Source organism: Tursiops truncatus, chromosome 2, assembly GCF_011762595.2.
Source record: "Tursiops truncatus isolate mTurTru1 chromosome 2, mTurTru1.mat.Y, whole genome shotgun sequence".
NCBI lineage: Eukaryota > Metazoa > Chordata > Mammalia > Artiodactyla > Delphinidae > Tursiops > Tursiops truncatus.
Genome location: NC_047035.1, coordinates 107,216,948 through 107,234,560, shown reverse-complemented (window position 1 = coordinate 107,234,560; position 17,613 = coordinate 107,216,948). Strand labels below are relative to the sequence as shown.

General features: G+C 46.1%; 1 protein-coding gene across 3 annotated transcripts in view; it reads left to right on the top strand.

Moving 5' to 3' along the window:
• UBAP1L (ubiquitin associated protein 1 like) overlaps positions 1-16,977 on the top strand; it is a 28,481-nt gene extending 11,504 nt beyond the window's left edge. Inside the window, exons 4-7 of one of the 3 annotated variants that reach the window (XR_004525205.2) lie at positions 8,078-8,692; positions 10,883-11,089; positions 12,520-14,953; positions 16,034-16,080. Coding sequence is in view for 1 of the 3 variants with exons in the window: in XM_033851823.2 (XP_033707714.1) it covers positions 8,078-8,692; positions 10,883-11,089; positions 14,852-14,953; positions 16,034-16,168 (1,059 nt within the window). In the remaining 2 variants the exon portion in view is untranslated. Of the gene's footprint in view, positions 1-8,077; positions 8,693-10,882; positions 11,090-12,519; positions 14,954-16,033 lie in introns of those variants that run through there. The other 2 variants (XR_012329475.1, XM_033851823.2) reach the window with 2 other exon arrangements.
• Positions 16,978-17,613: the final 636 nt, after the last annotated feature.

Here is a 17,613-nt window from a genome sequence, read left to right as displayed (position 1 = left end):
TGTGTGTACTTTCATGGCTTCTCAATTTCAATTCAGAGAAATGTTTTCCCACTTGAGGTTATAAAGGATTTCTCTCCTGTTTTCTCCTAGTACTTTTATGGTTTCATTTCATAAAATTGAATCTTCGATCCTTTTGGAATTCACCCTCGTGTATGATGTGAGGATGGATCCAACTTTATTTCCTTTCAGCTGACTAACACCATTTTTGACTAACACCATCTTCTTCCCATTGCTTGAGATGCCACCTTATTATTTACTGAGTCCCATAGATATTAATTTCTATTTCTGGACTTTCTGTTCTGTACCTTTAGTCTATCTGTGCCAGTGCCTTAGCTTTAATTATTGAGGTTTTATAATATATATTAACAGCTGGTAGGGCCAGTCCCCCTTATTTCTCTTTTTGTCCCCAGAGTTTTTCTGGCTATTCTTATTGGTTTTTCATATTGAAATTTAGAATCATCTTGCTTAGCTTCCACAAATCACAAGTGCTGGTATTTTTTTTTCACATCTTTATTGGACTATAAATGCTTTACAATGTTATGTTAGTTTCTGCTGTACAACAAAGTGAATCAGCTATATGTATACATATATCCCCATATCCCCTCCCTCTTGAGTCTCCCTCCCACCCTCCCTATCCCATCCCTCTAGGTCGTCACAAAGCATCAAGTTGATCTCCTTGTGCTATGCAGCAGCTTCCCACTAGTCATCCATTTTACATTTGGCAGTGTATATATGTCCATGCTACTCTCTCACTTCATCCCAGCTTCCCCTTCTCCCCCTGTGCCCTCAAGCCCGTTCTATACATCTGCGTCTTTATTCCTGTCCTGCCACTAGGTTCATCAGTACCGCTTTTTAAAATTCCATATATACGCGTTAGTATACGGTATTTGTTTTTCTCTTTCTGACTTACTTCACTCTGTATGACAGTCTCTAGGTCCATCCACCTCACTACAAATAACTCAATTTCGTTCCTTTTTATGGCAGAGTAATATTCCAGTGCATATATGTGCCACATCTTCTTTATCCATTCATCTGTAGATGGACATTTAGGTTCCTTCAATGTCCTGGCTATTGTAAATAGTGCTGCAATGAACATCGTGGTACATGACTCTTTTTGAATTATGGTTTTCTCAGGGTATATGCCCAGTAGTGGGATTGCTGGGTCATATGGTAGTTATATTTTTAGTTTTCTTAAGGAACTGCCATACTGTTCTCCATAGTGGCTGTATCAGTTTACATTCCCACCAACAGTGCAGGAGGGTTCCCTTTTCTCCAAACCTCTCCAGCATTTATTGTTTGTAGATTTTTGATGATGGCCATTCTGCCTGGTGTGAGGTTGTGGTTTTGATTTGCATTTCTCTAATGATTATTGATGTTGAGCATCTTTTCATGTATTTGTTGGCCATCTGTATGTCTTTGGAGAAATACCTATTTAGGTCTTCCACTCATTTTTGGATTGGCTTGTTTGTTTTTTCAATATTGAGCTGCATGAGCTATTTGTATATTTTAGAGATCAATCCTTTGTCAGTTGCTTCATTTGCAAATATTTTCTCCCATCCTGAGGGTTGTCTTTTCATCTTGTTTATGGTTTCCTTTGCTGTGCAACAGCTTTTAAGTTTCATTAGGTCCCATTTGTTTATTTTTGTTTTTATTTCCATGTCTCTAGGAGGTGGGTCAAAAAGGATCTTGCTGTGATTTATGTCATAGAATGTTCTGCCTATGTTTTCCTCTAAGAATTTGATAGTGTCTGGCCTTACATTTAGGTCTTTAATCCATTTTGAGTTTATATTTGTGTATGGTGTTAGAGAGTGTTCTAATTTCATTCTTTCACATGTAGCTGTCCAGTTTTCCCAGCACCACTTATTGAAGAGGCTGTCTTTTCTCCATTGTATATTCTTGCCTCCCTTATCAAAGATAAGGTGACCATATGTGCATGGGTTATCTCTGAGCTTTCTATCCTGTTCCATTGATCTATATTTCTGTTTTTGTGCCAGTACCATACTGTCTTGATTACTATAGCTTTGTAGTATAGTGTGAAGTCAGGGAGCCTGATTCTTCCAGCTCCATTTTTCTTTCTTAAGATTGCTTTGGCTATTCGGGGTCTTTTGTGTTTCCATACTTATTGTAAAATTTCTTGTTCTGTGAAAAATGCCATTGGTAATTTGACAGGGATTGCATTGAACCTGTAGATTGCTTTGGGTAGTATAGTCATCTTCACAATACTGCTTCTTCCAATCCAGGAGTATGGTATGTCTCTCCAATTGTTTATGTTACCTTTGATTTCTTTTATCAGTGTTTTATAGTTTTCTGAGTACAGGTCTTTTGCCTCCTTAGATAGGTTTATTCCTAGGTATTTTATTCTGTTTGTTGCAATGGTAAATGGGAGTGTTTCCTTAATTTCTCTTTCATTGTTAGTGTATAGGAATGCCAGAGATTTCTGTGCATTAATTTTGTATCCTGCAACCTTACCAAATTCATTGATTAGTTCTAGTAGTTTTTTGGTGGCATCTTTAGGATTTTCTATGTATAGTATCATGTAATCGGCAAACACTGACAGTTTTACTTCTTCTTTTCAATTTTTATTCCTTTTATTTCTTTTTCTTCTCTGATTGCCGTGGCTAGGACTTCCAATACTATGTTGAATAATAGTGATGAGAGTGGACATCCTTGTCTTGTTTCTGATCTTAGAGGAAATGCTTTCAGTTTTTCACCATTGAGAATGATGTTTGGTGTGGGTTTGTCGTACATGGCCTTTATTATGTTGAGGTAGGTTCCCTCTATGCCCACTTTCTGGAGAGTTTTTATCATAAATGGGTGTTGAATTTTGGCAAAAGCTTTTTCTGCATCTATTGAGATGATCATATGGTTTTTATGCTTCAATTTGTTAATATGGTGTATCACATTGGTTGATTTGCATATATTGAAGAATCCTTGCATCCCTGGGATAAATCCCACTTGATCATAATGTATGATCCTTTTAATGTGTTGTTGGATTCTGTTTGCTAGTATTTTGTTGAGGATTTTTGCATCTATGTTCATCAGTGATATTGGTCTATAATTTTCTTCTTTTGTGATATCTTTGTCTGGTTTTGGTATCAGGGTGATGGTGGCCTTGTAGAATGAGTTTGGGAGTGTTCCTCCCTCCACAATTTTTTGGAAGAGTTTGAGGATAGGTGTTAACTTTTCTCTAAACTTTTCTCTAAATGTTTGATAGAATTCACCTGTGGAGCCATCTAGTCCTGGACTTTTGTTTGTTGGAAGATTTTCAATTATAGTTTCAATTTGATTACCTGTGATTGGTCTGTTTATATTTTCTAATTCTTCCTGGTTCAATCTTGGAAGGTTGTACTTTTCCAAGGGTTTGTCCATTTCTTCCAGGTTGTCCATTTTATTGGCATAGAGTTGCTTGTAGTAGTCTCTTAGGATCTTTTGTATTTCTGTGTTTCAGTTGTAATCTCTCCTTTTTCATTTCTAATTTTATTGATTTGAATCTTCTCCCTCTTCTTCTTGATGAGTCTGGCTAAAGGTTTATCAATTTTGTTTATCTTCTCAAAGAACCAACTTTTAGTTTTATTGATCTTAGCTATCATTTTCTTCGTTTCTATTTCATTTATCTCTGCTCTGATCTTTATGATTTCTTTCCTTCTACTAACTTTGCGTTTTCTTTGTTCTTCTTTTTCTAGTTGCTTTAGGTGTAAGGTTAGAATATTTATTTGAGATTTTTCTTGTTTCTTGAGGTGAGCTTGAATTGCTGGGAGCTTCCCTCTTAGAACTACGTTTGCTGCATCCCATAGGTTTTGGATCATCACGTTTTCATTGTCATTTGTTTCTAGGTATATTTTTATTTCTTCTTTGATTTCTTTCGTGATCTCTTGGTTATTTAGCAGCACACTGTTTAGCCTCCATGTATTTGTGTTTTTTACTGTTTTTTTTCCCTGTAATTGATTTCTAATCTCATGGTGTTGTTGTCAGAAAAGATGCTTGATACAATTTCAATTTTCTTAAATTTTCCAAGGCTTGATTTGTGACCCAAGATGTCATCTATTCTGGAGAATGTTCCGTGTGCACTTGAGAAGAAAGTGTATTCTTCCACTTTTGGGTGGAATGTCCTCAAAATATCAATTAAGTCTATCTGATCTACTGTGTCTTTTAAAGCTTGTGTTTCCTTATTTATTTTCTGTCTGGATGATCTGTCTATTGTAAGTGAGGTGTTAAAAGTCCCCCACTATTATTGTGTTACTGTCAATTTCTCCTTTTATGGCTGTTAGCATTTGCCTTATGTATGGAGGTGCTCCTATGTTGGATGCATAAATATTTATAATTGTTATGTTTTCTTCTTGGATTGGTTCCTTGATCATTATGTAGTGTCTTCCTTATCTCTTGTAACAGTCTTTATATTTTTATTTTTTAAAAACTTTTATTTATTTTTATAAATTTTTAAAATTTATTTTATTTATTTGTTTTTGGCTACATTGGGTCTTCGTTGGTGTGCATGGGCTTTCTCTAACTACAGTGAGTGGGGGCTACTCTTCATTATGGTGGCTTCTCTTGTTGTGGAGCACGGTCTCTAGGTGCGCAGGCTTCAGTAGTTGTGGCATGAGGGCTCAGTAGTTGTGACTCACAGGCTCTAAAGTGCAGGCTCAATCATTGTGGTGCATGGGCTTAGTTGTTCCACAGCATGTGTGATCTTCCCGGACCAGGGTTCAACCCCATGTCCCCTGCCTTGGCAGACAGATTCTTAACCACTGCGCCACCAGGGAAGCCCCCAACAGTCTTTATTTTAAAGTCTATTTTATCTGATATGAGTATTGCTATTCCAGCTTTCTTGTGATTTCTATTTGCATGGAATATTTTTTTTTCTTTTTTAGAAATAAATGTATTTATTTATTTATTTTTGGCTGCATTGGGTCTTCATTGCTATGCATGTTCTTTCTCTAGTTGTGGCGAGCGGGGGCTACTGTTCATTGCGGTGCACAGGCTTCTCATTGTGGTGGCTTCTCTTGTTGCGGAGCATGGGCTCTAGGCGTTCAGGCTTCAGTAGTTGTGGCACGCAGGCTCAGTAGTTGTGGCTCACGGGCTCTAGAGCGCAGGCTCCATAGCTGTGGTGCACAGGCTTAGTTGCTCCGCGGCATGTGGGATCTTCCTGGAGCAGGGCTTGAACCCATGTCTCCTGCATTGGCAGGTGGAACCTTAACCAGTGCGCCACCAGGGAAGTCCCCAACAGTCTTTATTTTAAAGTCTATTTTATCTGATATGATAATTGGTATTCCAGCTTTCTTTTGATTTCCATTTGCATGGAATATCTTTTTCCATCCCCTCACTTTCAGTCTGTATGTGTCCCTAGGTCTGAAGTGGGTTTCTTGTAGACAGCATATATAAGGGTCTTGTTTTTGTATCCATTCAGCCAGTCTATGTCTTTTGGTTGGAGCATTTAATCCATTTACATTCAATGTGATTATCGATATATATGTTCCTATTACCATTTTCTTAATTGATTTGGGTTTGTTTTTGTGGGTCTTTTTCTTCTCTTGTATTTCCCACTTAGAGAAGTTCCTTTAGCATTTGTTGTAAAGCTAGTTTGGTGGTGCTGAATTCTCATAGCTTTTGCTCGTGATTTCTCTGTCAAATCTGAATGAGAGGGCTTCCCTGGTGGTGCAGTGCATAAGAACCTGCCTGCCAATGCAGGGGACACGGGTTCAATCCCTGGTCCAGGAAGATCCCACATGCTGCGGAGCAACTAAACCCATGCGCCACAACTATTGAGCCTGTGCTCTAAAGCCCGCGTGCCACAACTACTGAAGCCCACATGCGTAGAGCCCATGCTCTGCAACAAGAGAAGCCACTGCAATGAGAAGCCTGTGCACCACAATGAAGAGTAGCCTCTGCTCGCTGCAACTAGAGAAAGCCTGTGTGCAGCAATGAGGACACAACACAGCCAAAAATAAAAAAATAAAATAATTAAAAAAAAAAGACTCATTAGCCACCTTTCTTTAAAAAAAAAAAAATCTGAATGAGATTCTTGCTGGGTAGAGTAATCTTGGTTGTAGGTTTTCCCCTTTCATCACTTTAAATATGTCCTGCCCCTCCCTTCTGGCTTGCAGAGTTTCTGCTGAAAGATCAGCTGTTAACCTTATGGGGATTCCCTTGTATGTTATTTGTTGCTTTTAATATTTTTTCTTTGTACTTAATTTTGGATAGTTTGATTAATATGTGTCTCTGAGTGTTTCTCCTTGGATTTATCCTGTATGGGATTCTCTGTACTTCCTGGACTTGACTGACTATTTCCTTTCCCATGTTAGGGAAGTTTTCAACTATAATCTCCTCAAATATTTTCTCAGACCCTTTCTTTTTCTCTTCTTCTGGGACCTCTATAATTTGAATATTAGTGCATTTAGTGTTGTCCCAGAGGTCTCTGAGGCTGTCCTCAATTCTTTTCATTCTTATTTCTTTATTCTGCTCCACAACAGTTATTTCCACCATTCTATCTTCCAGCTCACTTATCCATTCTTCTGCCTCAGTTATTCTGCTATTGATTCCTTCTAGAGTATTTTTAATTTCAGTTATTGTGTTGTTCATCACTGTTTGTTTGCGCTTTAGTTCTTCTAGATCCTTGTTAAACATCCCTTGTATTTTCTCCATTCTGTTTCCGAGATTTTGGATCATTTTTACTATCATTACTCTGAATTATTTTTCAGGTAGGTTGTGAATTTCATCTTCATTTATTTGGTCTTGTAGGTTTTTACCTTGCTCCTTCGTCATAACATATTTTTTTGTCGTTTCTTTCTTTCTTTTTTTTTTTTTTTTTTGGTGGATGGGGCTGTATTCCTGTCTTACTGGTTGTTCAGCCTGGGTCTTTGTATCCTTTTATTCCTTAAGTCCTGTTGACTGTCTCATTATCTCTCAGTCTCTTTCTCTCCATGACTGCCTCATCAGTTCTGAAGTTGTCTTTTTCACTCCTCTGTCCTTCACAACCCACTTATTTTGCTCCAATCTCTTTCTCTGTCCATTTATTCTGCACACAATTACAAATATGCCCTTGGGGCCAGAACTGCCTTGGGCCCTGAGAATACAGAGAGAAATAAGGTGCACTCAGGGTGCCACACTTAGAACAGCTAAGTTATGTTCCTCTCTCCAACATAGGGTCATTCAGGGGTGGGAGGGGGCAGTGCCTGTCTGCCTTTCTGCCTCCCATTTTCCCCACACACACCACTTCCCCCAGGCTTAACTGGCCATCATTGAGCACTGAAATTGCCTTTTGAGAATATTTATATTTTTTAATGGAGTTTTATATTTCCAGTTCTAAATTTTAATGGTAGGTACCGGGAATATTTTATTTTTGCCTCATTTACAAACTCTCAATTTAGGTTATTTATGTGGGCTCCAGATTTATTTTTTAGTTGGCTTGATCTGTAGTGGAGAAAGCACTACAGTCAGAGGGACAGAGGAATCCCAGCTCAACCACTCACCACTAATCTGACCACCAGCAAATCAAATTTTCTGAGCCTCATTTTGGTAATCTGGAAATAGGAATAACATTAGGACCTAGTAAGTAGAGTTCAACAAAAATTGGCAATTTTTACATTTCCTGGGCCCCAAAGTAACCTTGGATGGCAGCGAATGGGATGGGGGCAAGTACCACTCCACAGAGAGGTTGGCAGGCCTGGGCTGGCCTCCAAAGCCAACTGCTCAGTGACAAATGATTCTGGGCTCAAGTGAAAGCTTCTTTGCTAAGAACAAGTTTTGTTGGAGAATTTTTTTAAGCCCCTGTTGTTCAATTATATACTGAATGGCAAAGGGACTTAGATATTTGTTTTCACTGTTTCAGTCTATTAACCTATTCCTCACTTTGTCCTTCCTGCACAGTTTGCCGTTAAATTGTTATTGATATCCATCCACCCCAGTGCTAGCTAAAACTAAGGGTGAGGGTGGGCTGCGATGAATGCCTGGGGCTTAGAATCAGAAACTGTCCAGGCCTGGTGAGTCTATGCCTGAATAGGTTCCCCAGAGGCCAGAAGGTAGGGGTGCGCCCCCGGCCCTGGTTTGCCTGACGGAGCCTCATTCGGCCTTCTTTCCGCAGTATGACTTCAGCCTGGAGAGGAGGGCACTCTTCTGGGTGGAGGCTGTAGTCCGGGGACCCTGCCAGGTCCAGTGCGATGCCCCGGGGGCAGCTTCAGCCCCTCCCGCCTGGCTCTTGCTGGTCAGCCCTGAGCAAGGGCTGGAGCCCATGCCTGCCGCAGCGGAAGGTCCTGAGGCTAGACCGCAGGAGCATCCTGAGGAGGAAGAGGTGGAGGAGAAGGACCAGGATGAGGAAGAAGCCTTCTCTACCATGGAGGAAGAGCCGGATCCCTGCAGCCCCCAGCCCAGCTCCTCGGCGAGCCCCAGCCTGAGCCAACACCGGTGCTCGCTGGACGTGCTGCGCGGCGTGAGGTCGGAGCTGGCCGGGGCGCGGCGGCGGCTCTCTGAGTGCAGACTGGCCGCCCGCCCCCGCAGTCTCCTGCACCGCATCCGCCACCGAGCTCTGAGCCTCTGCCCTGGCCCCACGTCACCCCTGGGCCCGGCACTCCCGCTCCCCAGCGCCCCAGTGCCACCCCCGGGCCCCGAGCCATCGCTCCCCAGCACCCCTGCGCTGCCCCCGCGGCCCTCCACGGCTGGCGACGTGCCTCCGCTGCGGAGCCACAGGCCCGTGGTTGCGGTAAGGAAACTGCCCCCTTGGCCGAGGCCACATCTCAGCAGTGAGGCCCCCGCAGTCTGGGTCTCCGGCCTGGTTCGAAGCCTTGGTCCCCTCCTCTCCGTGCTCCTCCTCCCTACCTGCTCTCACCTGACCCTATACCATGCAGTCCTTCCTGTGGCCCTTTGCCTAGAATATTCCCTGCTCATAGGTCCCTAATCCCTGTTTCTCACTGTGCCTTCTTTGCTTCTATTAGGGTGCATGTCACAATAACTGTAATTACCCAATATCTGTCTGTCTCTTCCAATGGAATATGATTCTTCTAGGGCAGCGACTGGATCGCATTTATGTTTGTTTCCACAGCACCCAGCAGCACACTTGGCCCATAGGGGGTGCTCAGTGAATGTCTGTTGAATCAGTGAATGTGGCTCAGATCTAGGGCTTCCCACCCAGCAAGGCTTGCTGTAGGATGAGTGAGGGGAAGGCTCAATCAAGGAATATTCACTGTACAGTTACTTCCTTCAAGAGACTGGGTTGGAAGAGACCAGGTCAAACGCACAGGACAAGGAGAGTTGGGCAAGGAAGTGTGAGACAAGGCAGCACTGTACAGTGGGAGGAATCAGGTATTGAGAGAGAGGTGAGGGTTGCTGCAGGATGGGAAGGCTTCAGGACAGAGGATGTGTACCAAGAAGAACTGGGAGCAGATATGAACATATGGTGAAGCCAATGAAGCTTAAGCCTCAGGCCCCTCACTAGCTCCTTCCAAGGCCTTGTACATAGTTTTATATCCGTAACTGTGTCTTTTTTCTTTAAGTGGTCCAGACTGTGTAAGTATCAAACTCCACAAAACCTGGATCTGGAACAGATGGGTTAGGTCAGCATTAGTAGCAGGAGGTGGCAGTTAGGCACAGCTTTCTTCCCCCCAGCAGTTCCACAGTCAGGCCAGGAGATGCAACAGAATAAGGCCAAGGTGAAATTAAATCCAAAAGACAGATTCAAGGTCTGGCATTTCCCACTCACTGCTGTGTGAGCTTAGGCAAGTCACTGAACTGCCCTGAGCCATCTCTTCTCTACCTGTAAAGTGGGCAGCAACCCCTCACACAGTTATTTAAAGCGAACAGAGAAGAGACTGTGTAAACTGCACAGGCCACGCCCACATCACGGACTAGCTGCCGATGCCAGGATGGCTCTTCCCTGGTCCCAATTAAATTTAACTCTAGCAACAATCCTACAGCGGGGTTGGGGGGAGGATGGGGCAGATGTTCTGAAGGGGAGGAAACTGAGGCAGAGAGCAGGTAAGAATCTTTTTCAAGGTCACAAGAGTAGACTCAAATCCTAAGATTTGCATGTTTTTCACCTGGGGTAAAGAGCGGATCCTAGGATGAGGTCATGGCAGGGAAACCCCTGAGAAGATGAGGATGGGTGGGGAATTCACATGTCACATGCACTCTGCTCCTGAAGTCAGGGCAGCAGCTAGGCTTTTCTTAGGGAGGAGGGGACAGGGCGGTATGTTCGGGGTTAGCAGATGGATGCTTCTTCATGGGGGACGGGTTAGGGGTGATGCCAGCCAAACCAATTGAAATGCCTTCAAGCCACCCTCCTTAGTCCAGGGTCTGTGTGGGTTTCCCCAACACCACAGCTGTACCCAGTTCCTACCCTACTCCATGCCCAGCCAAGCCCCAGCCAGCCAAACTCAAGAAGGAAGATCTGGCTGGGAAGATCACCCCTGCTTCCCCCTTACTAAGGTTTGGGGTAAAGAACCCTGGATTTGATTCTGAGTAGGGTTCAGGTCCCAAAAGTGTGTTGCTTACCAGGTCATTAAGTTGTCTGAACCTTGACTTCAATATCTGTAAAGTAGAATGAGCCTATCATATTTCTCTTTCAGGGTTGTTTTAAGCAGTAAGTATTATCATCTACTGGCAGTTTCTGTATGCCAGGCCCTTTGCTAATCAGTTTTCTCACCTTGTCTTATTTAAGCCTTGTAATAACCCTGTGGGGGATCTGGTATAATTGCATCCACTTTACACATGAGTAAACTGAGTAAACAGTGGAGAGCTGGGATTTGAATCCAGGTCTGCAGGACTCCAAGCTCCTCACAATATTAGCCCCTACACTCTGTAGAGAGGGTGGTACATAAAGGCATCTTTAAAAATGTCCTGCCTAGCCAGCTGTCACCTCCATGGTAACTGACACATCCACTTGTTTGTGTTTCAGTCCCTCAGCCCGCATACCTGCCTGCCACCTCCTGGGCAGGTGCCCCAGCCTCTCGCCACCCACAGATTGCACCCTGATTCTGCTGATTTGCTGTCCGCCCTGAGCCAGGAGGAGCAAGACCTCATCGGGCCAGTGGTCGCCCTGGGGTATCCCTTGCACAGGGCTATCATGGCTCTACAGAAGACTGGGCGGCAGAGCCTGAGCCAGGTGAGTGGAGGACCCAGAACTGGGGGGCTGAGGAGCTGGAGCCCAGTGAGTGGCCACGCTCTTTTTATCTTCAACTTGAAGATACTTTATGTTTTTCTCTAGAGGCAGAATTTCAGCTTGGAATCAATTTTTGGGGGTTGTGAGCAAGTTTCTAGACCCTAATGCTACCACCTCCATAGGAGTTTATCAGGAATCCCCATACCTACTTGGGGAGTCTCAATATTCTACTCCTGTCCCAGTCTCTGCCCCAGATACAGAAGACTGGAGCTTTGGGCAGCCACGAATCTCTCCAGAGCTGCCCAATAACACTTTCTGCAGCAGGAGAGATGTTTTATTCCTGTGTTGTCCAATACAGTAGCCACTAGCTATGTGTGGTTACTTGAAATGTGGCTAGTGTGACTGAGAATTTTAATTGATTGTAATTAATTAAAATTTAAAGGTAAATAGCCACATGTGGCTACTGGCTACCATATTGGATAGCACAGCTCTTACCACTTCCCTCAACAGTTTATCCGTACCCATATCCATCTCTCTCTCTTTCCATCTACCCATCCATCAATCTAGTCATCAGTATTTGCTGGGCACTTCTTGGGTGTTTAGATGCAGCTAGGAGCTATGGGGAAAACCAGTATTGTAGGTTAGGTTCCCCAGGAAGCAGACTCCAATGGAGTTTGGCATACAGGATATTTATTAAGGAGACCCTTGGGAACAACTTCTGGGTAAGGGAAATGACAGAAGCAAGGATGGGTAGAGGGAGAGGTTGAGCTTTGTAGACACAGTGAAAGCCAACTCCACAGCTTGGAAGCATATATGGCCCTTCAGAGTTGTCCTAATTGGGGATGAGATGGTCAGGCCTTCATACTTCTGCTTCAGTCAGTCACCGTTGTGGGAAGAGGGTGACTTGAGAGAAGTGATTCTCTGTAGCTAAGGCAGTTCCTGAAGGGACAGATAGTTTCTGTGTGAGAACCTTCCAGGGCAGCACCTTAGGCTGATCTGAGATTTAAGAAGTTGCCTCCACCTTCAGCTGCCGCTGAAAAGCCAGGACCTTGGCCAAGAAGCTGTCCAGGAGGGCTGTGAGGGGCCAAGTCCATGGTAGGGACTCTGACATGCCTCTTCAGTCCCTCCAGACCCTGTGACAAGGCTGGGGTCTCGGGCCATCACTGTGGGAGTCTGAAGATTAGCTGGAGGCAGCACAGGGCACTGGCCTCCCTGTGGGTGGGCTGGGAGAATCTCACTGCATCAGGAACGTTGTGTTTCCAGACATAGACTGACCACCTGCCTGGTGAGTCTTCTCCCAGTGAGCAGTCAGGGGCCAGGCACTAAGGGGTGGGCCTGAAGGGCCATTGGATGACTTCATCTATCCTCCCCCACCAAGTTAGTATTCCTCTCTGTTCTGTGAAGCTCCACCATTAACTGAGCATCTCCTTTAGGTTCACAGCCCTTCTCCCTTTGAAAGACAAATACCACAGTAAATCGTTTTGAAAAGAGATGAACGACGGATGCTCCAGGAGGGGGGGCATCAGGTGATAGAGACAGGGCACTTGGAAGAAAGAAGGAGAGAGGAAGAGATACAAAAGATAAGCTTTGTCCATCACTCCTTCCCTCCTTCCACAAGGATCGATGTGTCTACTGACTGCCTGCAGGACAGGTGTGGGTGGCATGTGTGAGGGTCCATAGGCTGGGCCGAGACTTGCCATGGGACTCTAGGCACATCAGGTCCCCTCTTTGAGCCTCACTTTCCCCATTCACAGAATAGAGGGGAATATGTGTTTATAATCAATAACTGCTGGAGGTCCCATCCTGGAGTCTGATGGTGACATCCTCACCTACTGTGGGGCCTGAGATAGGCCTGGTAACTGACCAAGATAGAGAATCCTTACAAATGCAGATTCTCAGGACCTACTCTGCAGAGTCCCAATCAGTGGATCTGGAGTGGGCCCAGGGCCCTATCATTTTAGAAGATCTGCAGATGGTTCTGATATGCATGGTTCTGATATGCAGCCTGGCTTGGGTCTACTAGTGTGGACTGAGTCAGAGATTCTCAACCTTGGCTGCACACAGGAATCACCTGGAGAGCTGTAAAAGTCCCAGTGCCCAGGCTGCCCCCTGACCAGTCATATCAGGGCCTCTGGAGGTGAGCATCAGCAGTTTATGGGTAGTGATACTGAGGCACCAGTAGTTTTAAGGCTCCCAGGTAGCTACAGTCAGCACCAAGGCTGAGAACCTTTGCTGTCGATGAACCAAGAGGTGAAGGGAGCATCCCCCATCTGCCCTGCCCTTGTTTTCACCTTCGGAAACCCTGTCTACTTTCAAGCCAGCTCAAAGCCCCTCCTCTAGCAGCTAGCCTCCCGATGGACAAGGCACTGGCCAAGAGGTCAGGTGATCTGAGCCCTAGTCCTGGGACCTGGGGCAAGCTGCCCGCCCTGCCTAGACTTCAGTTTTCCCAACTGTGCAAGGAGAGCTTGGTTGGGTGGTTTTCAAAATGTGCCCAGAGCAGGGTCCCTGAGGTGGGGGCACTGGACTCTGGGCTCCCTCCACCTCCTGCCCACAGTTCTCCCAGAGCAGCTTCAACCTTACCCTGTTACTGTTGAAGCCCCCTGGTGCTTGGACAGTTCAGAAGCTAAAACAGTTTGAAAACCATGAGTCTATTACGATCTGTGTTTTCTGCCCAGTTCTGAAGGTCTGCAGAAACCTGACCTGTTTCTCCTCCACTTATACCCATAATTCTAAATCCTGCTTTGATCTGCCCGGCACTCATGTTTTCCTGTATCTGGTTTATCGCCCCCACTGAGCTGTAAGCTCCCGGAAGGTAGTTCTTAATTCATTTTATAAACACAGCATACATTTATTGAGCTCCTTCTGCCTGCCTGCCATGCTGGGTTCTAGGAACACAGTGGTGAACAAGACTGACACAAGTCTTCCCTCATGGAACAAAAAGTTAGCGGTTGAGAAAGACAGTAGAGCAATTACAAAGCTGTATGTGAGGGGAAGCATGGGGTGCTGTGGGAGCACCTGGTGGAGATGGGGGGTGGGGAGAGGCTCCCCAGGGAAGAGGAGTGAGGCTGGCCTTGGCCTTGGAACTGGATGTGCAGGAGTCTGGGGGTGCTGAGGGAGCAGCTGGGCTGCTGACAGAGGTAAGCTGGCCACTGAACCTGGGTTGGGAGGCAGCACTTTATCCTGAGGGCAGAAGTAGCCCCTGATGACTAAGCAGAGAGTGGCTGGAAGAGATGTTCCGCCCTGTGGGTCCTCCACTGTCCCCTCCCCTTTCCAGCGCTGGTGCAGGACTGTTGCAGAGAGTGGGGCCCACGGGGTCCTGGATGGCAAAGATGTTATGTGTCTGGCGGTGGGTGGGGTGCACAGCTGTGGGTGGGAGAGGAGGTTGTTTTCTCACAGGTGGGTGCGCACCAGGGAGGGTAAGCATCCTGGGTGGGTGGTGGGTAGATACCCGTGTTTGAGCCCTGGCCTATTCCCCACTTAGGTTCTGGGAACACCTTAGCCCATCCTGACAGCCCTCTTCCTGGATTCCAGCCCCCAGCTTGGGACAGTTGGTGAGGCTTTGCTGTCCACCTGTCCCCAGGGGAGGCCTCTGACCCTCTTCTGTTGGCTCATGGGTCTCTGGGGCCACGTTGTGTGTGGCAGGTTGCCCAGTCAGCCTGGCCCTGAGCTCAGCCTTAACGAGGCCCTTGGGTGCCTCCTCCACCCCATCTGCTGCCCCTGCCACCCCTCTTAACCTCCTTCCCTCTGTGCCCCTTTCCTGCCCAGTTTCTCAGCTACCTTAGCGCCTGTGACCGGCTATTGCGACAGGGCTACGAGGAAGGCCTGGTGGATGAGGCCATGGAGATGTTCCAGTTCTCCGAGAGCCAGGTCAGCAGGGCTTCCAGCCTGGGCCCCCGGGGAGGGGAGGTGTGGGGTGCACACATGAGCCTGGTGTGCTGGGGAGGACCAGTGCCAGAGCCGGCCTGGGGGCCACAGGAGACAGCCTGCTTGCTCAGCCCTGGGGAGAAGGAGACAGCCCAGGGAGATGGGACACAGGGAAGGCAAGAGGACCCAAGGGGAAGGGGAAGGGGAGAGGACCCAAGGGGAAGGGAAAGGGGTAAGGGAAGGGGAAGGGGTAATGGAAGGGGAAGGAGTAGGGGAAGGGGAAGCGATAGGGGAGGGGAGGGGGAAGGGGAAGGGGAAGGGGTGGGGAGGAAGCAGGAGAGAGGGCTTTAGTGTTATTTAACTGAATCAACACAACAAACATTGACTTTCACTCCTTGTCAGACACCCAGACAGGAGCCAGATAGGTAGCAGAAAGGTGCTTGAACTCTGTGCTCAGGGAGTGTGCCGCCTACCTGGAAACCCAGAATGCATGTGGCTGTGGTCCCAGTAGGAGGACATTCTAAGGGCCTGATGAATGTGACCTGTCCACAACTGGCAGTTGGCTCAGGCCAGCAGTCTTCACAGAGGCTGAGGGAGGGATGCAGGGGTAAGAGAGATGCTGAGGAGAGGAGTGGGGAGGGGCAGGGAAGTTTCAAGCACTGGGGCCGGAGGAGGAAGGCAGGGAGAGGCTGTACTGTGTGAGACCTTGGCAGGGTTTGGGGCCTGGACAGAGACCCTGCGCTGTGCATCCTCTGGGCACCAGTATGCAGCCTTCCTCTTCCTGCCCCAGCGCAGCACCCGAGCACAGGGAGTCAGGAGTGAGCCAGAGTGGGGAAGGAAAGCCGCACAGAGAGAGCTGGCAGCCTGGCTGGGCTCCCCTTCCTTGGCACAGGAAGGGAGGTTTGAGCCCATGTCACTGAGGTACAGGAAAACCACAGGTGCTGCCCAGGATCAGGCTCACCTGGCCTGTGGGGGTCACAGCTTTCTGGGGGTATGTACAGTGGCCACCTGGGAGGGGGCTCCCCAGGGCAGAGGCCCAGCCTCACAGAGTCCCCCACGCCCTCTCTGCCTCCTGTTCCTCAGGCAGGGGAGTTCCTGCGCCTCTCAGAGCAGTTCAGAGACATGGGCTTCCAGCAGGACCGGATCAAGGAGGTGCTGCTGGTCCATGGCAACCGCCGTGAGCAAGCCCTGGAGGAGCTGGTAGCCTGCGCCCAGTGACCCTGGACGCACCTCGCGGTGCCCACGCATCCCTGGCAGTCCCTCCTGACTGTATTATGAAGACCACATAAGAATAACAAATTGATGCATACTCGTAAAAATGCAAATGATGCCAAGGGTGGGAATAAATACTGTAAAGGAGGCAAAACTTTAGCCATCTTAGGATTTCAACTGGGTCTCTTTAACAAAAAGATTAACAAGAGAAAAATAAAAGTTTATTAATGCATGCGGCACACATCATGCCTGAGAAACTTAAATGAAAAGTATCTCAAAGTAGCAGTTTAGAACTCTGGCTTATATAGCATCTTCAACAAAGAACAATAAATTTGTAGAGAAATGATAGGACAAAGGAAAACAGTTTTAGGCTTCCAAGGATGGCAAACTGTGGGAAGGTAAATATATGGGAGGGAGCTAATGGAGTAAGGTTGGTTTGTAGGCTCCCCTGGTACATTTCTGGGCTGACAAGAATCTGTCTCCAGAAAAGGAGAATTTATATCCTGCCTTTAAGCAGAAAAGAGGGGAAGGGTAGAGAGCTTTTCCTGCATTTGCTGCTTCTTAATTGCCTTCAGCTCAAAATAATTATGTCAAAGAGGCATATTTTGGGGTGACAGTCTGGTTTCCTTCAATACCAAAAGAATCAGCTAAAAGAGTTGAAAGTGGTTCCTTGCGGGGAGGGGCAGATGGAGTTGCATAGGCGAGGAACTGTCTTCATATATGCTGTGTAAAATGACCTATATTTGATTCTTTAAACTATGGGCATTAGTAACTTTGAGTTTAAGAAAATTAAAACAAATAAATGATGTGCAGTTCTTTGGATCCTGTAGGTTTCTGGTCTTGGGGTGCAAAGAATATCTAACTGGGGGTCAGAAGACCTAATTCTGATTTTGGTTCTGCTGATGACTGGCTCAAGGCCTCTTTGGGCCTAAGTTTCCCTAGGATAAGTGGAGTGATTAGCCCTGACTGCTATCCATAAGAATACCCTGGGGAGTTTGTTAAAATGTCCAAGGCCCCACTCTTGGATAATCTGATTCAGAAAGTCCAGCTTGGCAGCCCTTGGGAATCTGTTTTGTTATTATAACAAGCTCTCTGGAGATTCTTTTTCTTTTTTTAATTGATTTTTTGGTTGTTATTGTTGACCCCCTTCACCCATTTCCCCCCCTTCCATCCCCCACCTCTGGCAACCACTAATCAGTTCTTTGTATCTATGAGCTTGTTTTTATTTGTTTCTTTGTTTTTTAATATCCCACATATGAGAGATCATACAGTATTTGTCTTACTCTGTCTTACTTATTTCACTTAGCATAATACCCTCAAGGCCCATCCATGTTGTCATAAATGGCAAGATCTCATTCTTTTTTTACAATGAATAATATTCCATTGTATATTTACACCACAGTTTCTTTATCCATGCATTCATCAATGGACACTTAGGTTGTTTCCATATC